The sequence below is a fragment of the Vidua macroura genome, chromosome Z (assembly GCF_024509145.1).
Source record: "Vidua macroura isolate BioBank_ID:100142 chromosome Z, ASM2450914v1, whole genome shotgun sequence".
NCBI classification, from domain to species: domain Eukaryota; kingdom Metazoa; phylum Chordata; class Aves; order Passeriformes; family Viduidae; genus Vidua; species Vidua macroura.
The window spans coordinates 17,104,341-17,118,247 of NC_071611.1; the positions used below are offsets into that span (position 1 = coordinate 17,104,341).

Genomic DNA, 13,907 nt, shown 5'->3' on the forward strand with positions numbered 1-13,907 from the left:
AGAGGCAACTTACTTCGGGCTCACACAATACTTGTGGTATTAATTTAAACTTTTCTTTCAGCTTACCCTTTGCAGAAAATTTTAGTGTTAGAACAACCACTCTCAGTTCCTTAATTCAGTGCCACTATGGTCTTCAATGATTATTTTCTGTGGCATTCATTAACACGCCATAGGAACAGTCAGCAACCACTAATCAGCTATACCTCACTGGAACTGGGTTTGCCAGGAAAAATTAACTTCTTGGTTTTTTACTGGTGGAGAAGATCAGCTCCCACACAGCAAAGACACTGCAGAGCCAAGACACCCTCCTTGTCCACGCTTCTGACCCTGTGTTTCTGCTTCACCTACCCTCTTCCCAACTGTAAGAAATCATTGGGAATCCGGAAGTTACCATGGATTTCCTGTGGGTTTTTTTTTTTTTTTTTCCTGTGGGTTTTTGATTCTAGAATTCTTAACAAAGGCACTTTTGGAAATAGAATTTGAAATTTGGCAGACTGTGAAGATGTTTCCAAAAAACCAGTTCCTCTGGGATGGCATAGCTGTATTTCTAAATGACTCTCCCTCCCTTCAGGGTCTCTATATCAACAACTTTGCCTTGTTATGTCTTATATAAAACAAAATTGCTTCCTGACATCTGCCCAGCTGTTATTTTTTTTCTCTTTCTTCTCATGTACCATGCAGTCATCTGCATCACCATTTGAGAATATGTTATTTAAAATAATTGAGGAAGTATGGAAAATATCCACTACACAAATTCCAGAGGCAAATTACATATTTGACCCAGAACAGTAGGTTTAAAAAATAGCATCCTAGAATTTAAATAAATAAATAAATAAATAAAGGAATTTAATAAAATTACTTTCTCATTGAGACTGTGATAGGTGACTCTAGAAGATAGGTTCCATATTAATTCATATTTTTCAACAATTTTTTCCTGAAACATTCATGTTTTAGCCTGCTACCTGATCATACCTGGCCCCTACTGACATCTGTCTCTAACAAAATGTGCTAATATGAACAAAGGCATATAAACTTCCACACACTCTGGGTAAAGATGTCTTCAATGACAAAGAAAACTGAGTGTTAAATTCAAAAAAGTTCAGTGAAAACCTCCTATAAGAAGTAAAATATATCTTTGCCTTTGAGTGATTTGTTCTGCTCTGATAATGCCTAGCTACTCTAAAGCTGGTACTCCTGGTTTGGGTAGCAGCTGTCCTCAGTTAGGTGGATACATAGCCCCACAGGTTTCTTAAGTATTCCTTTTCTCATTAGGACATCTTTCCTCTTTGATAACCTCCAGCAATCTGAAGCAAAACAGCAATTTTTTAGGTGATGCTTGCTTGAACTCACTCAAACTTACCAAACCTGATAAGAAACAAGCCTAGAGGGAAAGGAGCTGGTGATAAAATGGCTTTAGGGCATCCATGTCATCTCTGCTGCGCTATGCTTGACCATCTTTTAGCAAAGCCACACAAGAGGACCAAAAAATTTAGATTTATTGCACAAATAAATTCTTGCTACTTATTGAGTGGTTGCAAATGGGCTCCCATTGAAGTTCAGGGCAATCAGTGCAACAAAGGATTGGTCTTTTTTGTAGTTCTCTTTTTTTCTTATACATGAAAAAAATCTATCTGATCTTACTATTTTTACTGTTAATCTTCTGAGGAAGAATGCACAGCAAGTTCCACCTTAATACAAGGAAGAATGTCTTTACTGTGCAGTGCCAGTGAACTGGCACACACTGCCCAGTGAGGTTGTGAAGTCTTTCTCACTGGGGATGTTCAAGAATTGTCTGAACATGATCCTGTGCCATGTGCTCTGGGATGACCCTGCCTGAGCAGGGAGATTGGACTAGATGACCCCTTGTGGTCCCTTCCAACTTTATCCATTCTGTGATTCCGTAGGGCAGCAGAGATCATGCAGGGTCAAAGGACATTGTTAACTAGAACAAAATCATTCATAACATTTTACAAGCTGCCATAAATGCAAGCAGGCTTTTCATTAAGGAGAAAATAAAAAAAAAAAAAAACACCCCAACCTCATAAAAATAGTTCATCTAAATGCAACAACAATAATTTTCTTGCAAGAAAATTTTTTTCCCTCTCACTAACGCTTAAGAGACATGTATTTAGCACGTGAATTCAGAGCATGGGGATGGTATCATGGACAATTAGTTTTTTTATACTTGGTAACAATGAATGAGGCAAAATACATTTTGAGGGGAAGAAACAACCATTTCAAATCAGTCTTGCTCTGTGAAGATGCTAAATAGAGGTGTTCTAACAGTTCATTCTTAGAATGAGAGAGAGGTTGAATTATGTAGGATAAATGACACTGTGAGAAATAGCAACAGAATACTTTCCTATTTCATTTTACTCATTTAGAGCTCAGTATCCTTTAAAATTGAAGCCAACTGACCTTGCAGGACAAGGATCCAGATTACACTCTTGAAGTTTTGGCTTTGGCTTGATATTTTCAGGATAATAGTGACAGTATTGATCTGCTACTACCCGATTGCTTCTCAGATCAAAGCACTCAGCAGATGTCAGCTGATAACCTGCAATACACAGAGGAATAAATAATATGAGACGTGATGTTCTTCCTGTCAGGCTCTGAAATGTATCTAAGTTCAGGTTTGGAAAAAGGAAACTAATTTCAGCTTGCTTCAGTGCTTTTGGACGTAACAGCTGTTGCTTTACAGGCCAGATTGAAAACAGAAATGTAAATCACATGTAGTAGGAAACAGAAGATAACCAGTATGATCAAACAAAAATTCAGAAAAAAACAAACAAAAAATAAAGGCTGAGGTTTCTTAGTCACCAAGAATTAGTCCACCCTTAGTTTCAGTATAGAGAATAAACCTGCTGGTAGGAACAGGGACAAATGGAGACATCTTGTTTTACCAAATCCAGGCCCAAATCCCATCAGCCCGAATGTCTGAAAGCTATAGCATTAAATACAGATATGTAGCCATCAACATGTCCTTTATCCACAGAGTCTGGCACAATGCTGAAAATCTACAGGCTACTACCATTTTGCTAAATCCCTCCCTTCATTTAGTTGTAACTATTCAAATTTTTAGATTTTGCCTATTTTTAAGGTCCAAAACTCAGGGCAGCAGTTGGGACAGGTAATGTATGCAGATGACAGCTTCTGAAATACAGTGGTAATTCATTACCTCCACCACAGGATGCTGAACAAGGGAAAAAATCAGTTTCCCTCCATCTGTGAATGATTGGCTGGTAGAAGATGAACTGGACTGAACTGTCAGCAGCACCAGTATAATGAATCTGAAAAAGAGGTTATATCAAAGAGTGAACCTAACACAAATGCTGTGAAGAAGTATTCCACCACAAGCATCTTGCAGATTGGAGCTTCATGAAATACTAGATATACTTTGCAATAGGAAAACTAAATACAAAAACAAAGCATTGATTGGTGGCAAAATCACAGTCAAATAAATTTCTGGGCATAATCAGTGACTATTTTGAGACCACATTCTGAAATAATGAGTAAATAGCATATGTATGATTAGTGTTACTGAATAATCTTATAGGGACAGAGGATAGGGGCTGATGCTTAATGAACTAGAAAATCACCTTCCCCTATCTAGTGTCCCTGACACATGGACATAGATTTTAGATCTTTAATGTTTCTCAAAAAACAGTCTCTGAACAGTTACAATACATTTGGTAGTATAGAGTAAAACATGGGAGGCTGCACTGTGAAAAATAATAAACACTATAAAAACTTTAATTCACTTTTTGTTTTTTTTTTCCTGAGGTCAGGTCTTTATTTCATTCTCCTTTGTGCCACTGTCATTATTATGAAGTTTGTTCTTCTGCTTACTTTATTTTCCTGTAAAAATGCTTCCTTCAGTCATAGGCACGGAATCCTGGCTGGGGCTAAGTGCATGTCTGCAAAACTCCTTAGAGCCTAGAAGCCATCTGAGCTTAAAAGCTAGCATGCTTTCAGTACTAGGTGTGCTGAATGGATGACCCACATCAACAAGAGTTTGTAGTGCAAGGACTGCAATAGGAGAGACCTTCATACCATTAAAGCAGCACCACTTGCACCCTGCCCAGTAAAAGATCCTTCCTGTTTGATATCTATGCTGATTAATCCAGTTATGAGGACCTCAAAATCTCATCAGGTTATCACCTGTCCTTAACTTTATGCCTTTGCATGAACAGCTGGCAAGGGAAGAACAAAAATCTGCTACTAAAAACTTCTATTTGATTATTTGTCCTAGGACATGGTATTTCAGTGCTGCTTGAGCATCTCTGCATCAATTACATGATGCTATCACAGTAGAGAAAACTGCCAAATCATAGCTAGAAAAGATAGACCCTTCTGCAAGACAGTACTGCTGCTCTCAGGAGCAATCCTCCCACCTTTTTTTCAGGCAGCTTAAACTGTTTAACCACTGCCCCTTTTTCTTTTTTTTTTTTTTTTCTCTCATGTTCCAAGTGAGTCTCCTACTTTTGGAAACACCATTTTTCCCTTACCCTTCTCTCTTTCCAAACACCAAGAAACACTGTCAAAGAATGGTCTGTGAAACAGAAGCAAAAACATGACAAATTGAGATGAACTTTGTAACTTGGGTTGTTTGTTTTGTTTTCCCCTGTAGATGGACAGCAACATGATTACAAATCAAGATATATCTTGAAGAGCAGGAGGAGGGCAAGAATATTGATGTGTGTACGAGGTCTGGTCCACTGAGACTAAGGCTGCCCTTTTCTAATTAAACAGTGATGTCAGTTCTCAAAAGGAAAAAAACTCAAAGCAGCTGTAGCAATACAACTGCTTCAGCAAATGGGAGGCCTTTTGCACAGATCAATATTGTTTGAATGTGTGTCAGAAACAGGATACTTAATTCCTTGTGTGGGGATGGGGCATTAATTACACACTTCAGAAGGGTCTTTCTGGGCTCATGAAAGCTTCAGGCACTCCTGGAAAAACGTTCTGTTGTGCTGGAAACCATCTGGGGAGGTCTCTGATCTCAATGTGCAGGAAAGGCATTCTGTGGGGAGAATTCTGCTTTTACTCTTTGTTTTTTAAGCATCATCAGTGATTCCTAAACTCAGATCTCCTCAGCAGTACGGTCCGCAGTGAATTGTGAAGAAAAGACCAAGAGCTCACACATGGGCTACTATAAAATGAAGGGGAGGAAAAAAGAGTTTACATTGAAAAAAAAAATCAGGAAGAAAGAAGAGTTCCTCTCTCTCTGCAGACTATTCCTGCATGTTTGAAGCTATCTGTCTGTTCTGACACAGAGAAAAGACAGATGTACCATCTTTTCCCGTTTAATGTGGAAGTCACTAATACAGCCATGATAACAACATAGGTGGTGTAGAATTACAATGAGACACAGTCATAAACTCAAATTATACAAAACAAGCAAATAAAAGAAGCATACACAATATTGTGTATTTTTAAAGAGTATTGTAAGCAGAAGAGTCACAGAATAAACTGTGATTCCACATAGCAAAAACTTCTTTTTGATTTTGTTTGACCGTTTGTTAAAGCTAAGATCTTTATCCAGGAAAAAACATCATTGGCTACTTGAGCCCTGAAAAACTCAGAGTGAGACTAAATGCTGTAAGAAATGTCATGGTTTGGCTGCACAGGGCCAACTCCCACACATTGAAATACTCAGCTCTGTAGTATGATGAAATTTTTAACCCTTGCAGTATTAGCAACACCCTTGTAGCTATGAGGAATGCTAAAGATCCAAATAGAGATGACCATCACCTGAGAACCTTAAGCTAGTCCTCTAAATAACAAGGAGTTTTGCACACTTAGGTAACTGAACTAGAAAAAATAGCAATTGATTATATTTGCAAATTAAATCCTATCTAGATTTCTTAACAGCTGAAGTCAGAAGTACCCAGATCTTGCAGAGCACTCATCCCTGTATTTGTGCATGGCAACTCCCCAGATACCATCCTTGACTTTGTTTAACTTTCAAGGGAATTTGGAGCATTCCTAACATCAAAGCAGCCCTTACCAGTTTCACAGAATCGGAGAATTAGAGAATCAAATAATGAACTTGACTGGAAAAGATCTTTGAGAACATCAAGCCCAATACCTAACACCTCCTCATCAACCAAACCATGGCACTGAGTGCCATGTACAGTCTTTTTATAAATACTTCCACAGAGAGAAACTCCACCACCTCTCTGAGCAGACTATTGCAAAGAGTGATTCTCTTAATCACTCTTTTAATGAATATTTTTTTTTCTAATGTCTAGCCTAAACTTCCCCTGGCACAACTTAAGACTGTGCCCTCTTGTTCTGTCACTACTGGCCTGGGAGAAGAGACCGACCCACACCTGCCTTGGCTACCCTCTTCTTTCAGGCAACCCCAGCTCTCTCAACTGTTCTTTATAGGGCTTGTGTTCCAAGCCCCTCACCAGCCTCGTTGCCCTTCTCTGGATGTGCTCAAGCGTCTCAATGTCCTTCCTAAACTGAGGGGCCCAGAACTGGACACAGCACTCAAGGTGTGGCCTCACCAGTCCCAAGTACAGGGGAAGAATGACCTCCCTGTTCCTGCTGGCCACGCTATTCCTGATACAGGCCAGGATGCTGTTGGCCTTCTTGGCCATCAGGGCACGCTGCTGGCTCATGTTCAGCCGGCTGTCGACCCCAAAGAATAACACCAGTCATCTAAGGAACTAGTTCAAACTAGACTCTTCAGAATATCCACTGTCTAGCCTACAGTCACTATCAACGGAATTAACTTTTTTATTCTGTTGAAAGACCTTGGGAAAAAAATATCTTTTAGACTATTTTTATACTAATTTTGTTAACGCCTACCAAGGATGATGCAAGAGAAGCACAAACTGTTGCTCAGGTGAAGTTTGGAGTTGATAAAATGCAGATTTGGTTTGGGACATGTCACAGAAAGTCAAATGAAAACAAGAAAACAAAAAATTGAACATGAAAGGTGTGTAATCTTTTTGAGATATTCTGATCTGCTCTATGAACAAGAGACTGCAACATCTGTCTTCACCCTTGCAGTTTGCTGTTTTTTCCTACAGCTCCAAAATTTTATTAGTTCACATAAAACCAAACAACTAAAGTTCCCAAAAGCCAACCATTTCTTGCTTGATTTTGGCAGTGTATACCTGAACCACTTCTTTTTGTTCTATGAAGAACATATGGCCTGACCTACAAAACTGCAGTAGTTTATTTGGACAGTTTCAAAATTTAATCAGCACTTTATAACCAGCAGTCATAACCAAGTAATTATTAGTGTTACTTGTACAGCTGAGACATGAAAAGTGTATTCAATAAAATGTTCTCATTTTATGCAGGTGGGGGCAGGTGAGGAGGAAAGACACCATTTCTTTCTTGTGTGTGTGTTCCAAAATGGGGACAGAGAAAGGGAATTATTATCTTGTACCTCAGAATCATAGAATCATGAAGGTTGGAAAGGCTTCCCAGATCATGGAGTCCAACTTTTGACCAAACACCACCATGTCAAATAAACCACAGCACTATGTCCAATTGTTTCTGGAATATTTCCAGGGATGGTGAGTCTACTACCTCCCTGGGCAGATGATTTCAATGCCTGAACACCCTTCCAGTGAAGTTCTTCCTGATGTTCAACTTGGACCTCCACTGGTGCAGCTTAAGCCTGTGTCCTCCTGTCCTGTCAGTGGTTGCCTGTGAGAAGGGACTGACTCCCACCTGGCTACAGTCTTCTTTCAGGCAGTCAGAGAAAGTGATAAGGTCACCCCCGAGCCTCCTCCTCTCCAGGCTAAACAACCCCAGCTCCCTCAGCCACTCCTCATAGGACTTACTAGGCTGTTCACCAGTTTTGTTGTCTTCCTCTGGAAGTGCTCCAGTAAATTTTGTCTTACACAACTTGATCTGGCCTGGTACGAACTAGCTCCATGCCACCATGCTTATTAGAAAAGTTCTAATGGATTCTCCGATATTATTCTGATTCCGATTCTGATTCTGAATGCTTTCTGCAAGTTCCACATACCAAATCATCAGATTGATACTAATGAAAGTAATTAATGAGAAATATGACAAATGTAATTTTGTGCTTCTCATGTCAGTATAAAAAATACTCTACCTAGAGTGCTTCAATATTGCTGGTTGTATGTAGTTATATCTTGCCCTGAAAAATAAAGGAGGTTGTACAAGAGATTTGTTCCTGTTAATAATTTGTTCTTGAAAGAAATAGAAGTCAGACATTGCCATGGGAAAATAGTTTACAAGATTGTTTAAATTAACATAAAAAGTACATAAAATGTAAATAATGAGAGATGCTGAAGGCATTCAAGCATGTGTTTTAAGACAAGGCTACACCATAATGCCTCTGAGTTTGCCTTGTCATTCCCTAGGAATGCTGAAAGGATCTCTGCCTTTGAGGTCCAGGGAACATATCTACTGTCCTCTTCTGCATTCACATCTCCTGACTGTGATAGTCCTGTGTTGGATCACTTTGATTTTAGGGCTGTCTCTCTTATGAAAGTCAGCTCCATTTGTTGCTTGTCAATTTAATCCTCTAAATCAGCCAGAGAAATCACTCTGAAATGACCTCGTCACTGATCTACGTATTTTACAAAGTATGTCTGAATTGAACTTTCTCACTCTGCCCCAGTCTTGGATTAAACAGTATTTTTTTAGGTGATAAGTCTGTTAAAAAGCCTGTAGATTAATTCTCTCACAAAGCCAAAATAGAAAACTAGAAGGTTCAAATCTTTCACCATTTCTATTATTCTGCCTAAAAGAAGAAAAAAAGAAAAAATCACTGCAGTGGATTGGCTAGGATAGATGGCAGCAATAGAACATGCAATAGGAGCTATAACATTTAACCACCTGTAGAGAATCCACTAGTAAGTGCAACAAATACGATGTTTCTCAAATGAGAAGACCAAAATCATTCCATGGAACCAAAGGCAACCCCAAATACAGCAAAACCAGGTGTGCTATGTCTCTGCTTTGATACTAACCTCCCAGTCATTGTGGAAAGACCATTTCACCACCATCAACAACCAGGGTAAGAGAATTCACCTTCAAACAAGCCACCTTAATCATCACTGCAGAATATTTATGGAACTTAATTTATTAATGGCAATATCCAATAAATCAATGTAAAAAGAGGATCCTATTTTGATAGATACTGTATAAAAATAAAATTAACAAATTGAAAGGGCATTTCTTGCCACACACATACATATTGTTAAAATTGTGAAAACTGAACAAGGTTGGCAACAAGCCTTCACAGCACCAAAAAGTGACTGATTTTTGAGAGATATAGGTAAACAAAAGTTACAGATTAAGAAAAGAAAAAAAACTACAAATAGCATTTTGTCAGAGGTATAGAAAATTACATGCCTAAGAAACTGTCTCTACTGCCTTAAAACTTGCCAGTATATTTCAGATCAGCAGTATTTTAAAGAAGTATGTAAAATTAAAGGTAACGCATCTTCAGATCCAAACAACATCCACCCACTAGTTTCAAATAATGTACTGGTTGAGCACAGGAACCACAAATCCAATCACATTTGATCATATTCAGTCTACTTACATCCATAAACTGTGGTTTAAAACACATAAATACAGATAGAAAATTGTAACAGTTTTCAGAAGGCGCTTCATGACTAATGAGTCCAGTAGTCTTCATGACTGTTCATCCAATATCTTCTAGCTCAGTTATTGGGTGAATAGATAGAATGTAAAAAGAAAACATGACTTCAATAATACCCTGAGAATTTTCCTGAGCATTCTGGTTTACTTTGTCAAAAAAAATAATGGTAGGTTTTTTCCTAGGTCCTTCACCAAAGGTGCTAGACAGATTATCCTAGAAGATCTTCCCATGAACTGATGACTGGGCAACAAATAATGGTCAAATAACCTGCTTTTGCAATGGATGAAGACTGTGGAATCCCTAAGGGATATGTGCTATGGCATGAGCTATTAGCCAGATGCACAGAAGAGCAGGATAAAGTGTCAACCATGAGCTTACCAAGTTTGCTAATGAAAAAGCATATGAATGGTGCCTAAAGGCTTATGAATGGTGCCTAAACCATCTGTGAAAGCACCCAAAGTTTTGAGAGACTAAAATTCGAGTTCAGTAAAAAAAAAAGAAATAATGTCTATGGGAAACCCCAATTAACTATATATGATAACTATATACAAAACTGTTGTCCACATTAGCTTTTACTATGCAGAAACATAATAGGGTTGTTTTAGATATTCCTCTGAAAATATCAGCTCAGGGTGCAGCATCAGTTAAAAACATCAATAGAATTGTGCAGAAAGGAAGAAAAATGGAGAGAAATTCTACAGCCAGGTAGAATCCATTTGTCCTGATTATTATGTGTACAGAAACATAAAACTATAAAGGTTGGAAAAGACCTCTAAGATCATCCAGTCCAACCACTAACTTGACACTGCCAAGTTCACCACTACACCATGTCTCTAAGCACCACATGAACTCAGTTTTTGAGCATTTCCAGAGTGGGTGATTCCACTACTTCCCTGGGCAGCCTGTTCCAACACTTAATCAGCCTTTGGGCGATGAAACTTTTTCTAGTGTTCGATCTATAGCTCCCCTGGCACAACTTAAGGCCATTTCTTTCTGTCCTATTACTTGTTACCTAGGAGAAGAGACTGACCCCACCTCATTATAACTTCCTTTCAAGTAATTGTAGAATGTAAGTTCACTCTTTTTCAACATATATATTTATGTACAGATATCTCTTTCTATAAAATAGACATTAAATAATTTTATTACATTTTATAAAACTATAGATCTATTGACAGGAAATTTACTTTTTCAAAATATACATCTATGTAATTAAACACTAGTCACAAATTACATGTTTATGTGTTTTTTTTTTTTTAATTGTGACTGTATAATCACAATGAAACCAGGGAAAGAACAGAGAATGGAAATAAGGATAAACTTTTTATGGATCATCTTTGATAAAAAGTAACGATTAAATAGAGTAAGACATAAGAAAGACACTGATCTGTTGGAACAAGTCCAGAGGAGGTACATGAAGATGACCAGAGGGCTGGACCACCTCTCCTATGAGAAAAGGCTGAGACTGATGCCTAATTATTTTTGCCTTTTTCTTTCATATATTCTCTGTATTCTTTACATATATACTTGTAGCTTTGTAGCCTATTATTGTAACTTACCTTCAGTATTTTTCTAGGTAGAAAGACAAAACAAGTTCCGAAGCCCCCATTCTATCTTGGCTCTTTCTGGGAACCAAGGCTAAAAAGCAGCTCTTCAAGACACATTTTCATCAACAAAGTTTAGGCTTATCTAAGGGGGAAGGATTTGAAAGGGGCTTGGACTGGGGAAGGAATTGCATCACCACTGGTGCTCCTAATTTGTGTTTTTTGCCAAACAGGCTAATTCACTAAACTTCTGTATTCAATATCCTGTAATCTGTATTCACCCTGTGTGGGTGGGCTTTTGTGGACATTTTCCATATTTGCCCCTGGAGGCCTCCAATAAAGACCAGCCTGTGTATTACCTTTTATACTAATATTATCTTGAAAGTGTGTGTTGTTTCATTTTTAGGTTCTTAAGGCATCAAGACAGTTGGGGTAGTTCAGCCTGGGGAATTTGCTCCAAGTACACCTTACAGCAACCATTCAGTACCTACAGTGGCTACAAGAGAGCTGGAGAGAGGCTTTTGGCAAGGGCATATAGAGACAGGATGAAGAACATTTGTTTTAAACTGGAAGAGGGTAAATTTAGTTTACATACTGGGAAGAAATTATTTTGTGTGAGTATGGTTGGACATTGTAAAATGTTGCCCAGAGAAATTGTGGATGCTCTGTCCTTGGAAATGTTCAAGACCAGGCTAGATGTAGCTTTCAGCAAGTTGATCTGCTAGATGGTGTCCCTGCCCATGGCAGCAGAGTTGGAGCTAGAGAATCGTTGAGGTTTCTTACAACCCAAACCATCCTGTAAATCTATGCAGACACTAGGAAAGAGGCAAATGATCATGACAGAGATATCAATTACAGAAGTAAAGGGGAAAGGAGGTAAACAGTAGTAATAATTTCCTGTTTCTCAGAGTGGGAAAACAGAAAGAATTAGTGGAAGTATTGCACCAAGTTTTGAACAATGAGATGTATTCCTCATTTTACATAGTGTATTATGGAAATCATTGCGTGGCCTAAAGGTCAAATATATTGATTAGGAAAATAATCATGTTCTACATACTGTTCATTGAAATAATTTATATTGAACAGAAAAAAAAAGGATGATATGAAATAAAAGCTGTACATTGTTTTGAAAAGATCTAGTTCATGGTTTTCCATACATTTCACCTCATTCACCAAAATAGGAATAAAAAGAATTTTCTTGAACTTGTCACAAGATAATTAATGATTGCATCTCTTTTCAGGCTGGTCATTACTTGTGAGTTTGACCTAGAAATTGTTACAAAAATAGTGTATTTTTTTGGATATGAGGAGATCAGATTGGGTGATTTTTATGACTATTACTAGGAAAAGAAGCATTGAATGCAAACATAGGTTGATAAAAGCCATTGATACAGACATGCTTCCAGCTAAATCCAATCTGCAGTGTGCCAAAATGACCTCATGAAGACATATATCTCAAGTGGTACTTTTGCTTTACAACAGATTGACAATATTTGATCTCTTCTAGATGCACAAAAATTGAATCAGTTACACTAAACTTTAACTATTGCTATTTCAGTGTACTAGGCTTAATTCTATCTCATCTACTTCCAGGAGCACCATCTTAACTCCAAGCTGTCAGTGGTTCCAAGATTCTTCACCACTTCCCACCTGATAGGAAGCCTTCTCTCAAATATGAGGTATAATCTCTTCTGGAAACCTCTGCCAGCATCAGAACTAAATTGCAGAGAAGACCCTTACTGTCTTCACTCCCAATCCTAATATGATAATACCTCAAATATCCAACAATATGTGAACCATAAACAGTAGCTCTTTGCTGCTCAAGCAAATTTGCATCACTTGGCCTGTGCCTTAAAGCAAATACTGAAATAATTTATTTCATGTCACAAAGTAAATCACTGTGTGCTCCTTGTTCAAAGTAACCTTTAGTACAACCCTGGCCCTAGACTGACAAGGCCAATCAACCTCTCTGCCAGCTGGCTGCCTGTACATTCATTATCTCCTGCATGCCCTTGCAAGTCCCAGGAAGTCTAGACTAAGCCCCAGTCTTATTTTCTTTTGCTAACCTGGACTGCTATCAAATGCATTTATCTCACCATTACATTCTGCCAATGCCAGATTACAGCTGAGCCAACAGCTGTCTGGCTAGCTCTAGAATTCTGTGTAATTCAGCATCTACTTTTGAGATGCATTCCATGACTTTTTGGACAATTGGTGGTCAAAGCCCTAATTTCAGCTGTAACTCTGCCCAAATGAACCCAGTCCACTCTATTTCTTAATCAGCCAGCAGCACACCCCAGCCACCAGCACAAAAAACCAGGACCAGACAGTCTCTCCTGGCAGTAGTGCTTAGTCAAGGCTTGTCAGCCCTAGCACTACAAAAGGACAACACCAATACAATGCAATCCTAATCAAAATACCTCTAAAAACCTCCAGACGAACATTTGTGCAATTCAACTTTACGCATCGCTCATGCAAAGACTTGGTCTGGGTAAACACTATGAATACCTCATCGATACCAGGGATTTAAAACCAACATCAACATAGTCCAGCCTAGATCTAGGCCTACAATTATTTATCCTTCAAACCAAACCCAAGCCTAGATAGTACCCTTCACTAGTCTTTGTTTTAAACACACTGGTCTTTGCTGGCTCACATCTCAGCCACAGGATTAAGGCTCTAGCTGTGCAACAATCAGCCTGTGAAGCAGATCCCAACAGGCTGTGCTTCGCCAGCTTCACCCTTCACTGGCA

At 38.5% G+C, this 13,907-nt stretch overlaps 1 protein-coding gene across 1 annotated transcript in view; it reads right to left on the reverse strand.

Annotated features, from left to right (window-relative positions):
- Positions 1 to 13,907, reverse strand: part of ADAMTSL1 (ADAMTS like 1) — a 400,259-nt gene that overhangs the window by 97,455 nt on the left and 288,897 nt on the right. The window contains exons 9-10 of the mRNA XM_054002970.1: positions 3,179 to 3,290; positions 2,419 to 2,557 (exon numbers count right to left, since the gene is read on the reverse strand). Of these exons, the coding sequence (XP_053858945.1) occupies positions 2,419 to 2,557; positions 3,179 to 3,290 (251 nt within the window). The remainder of the gene's footprint in view (positions 1 to 2,418; positions 2,558 to 3,178; positions 3,291 to 13,907) is intronic.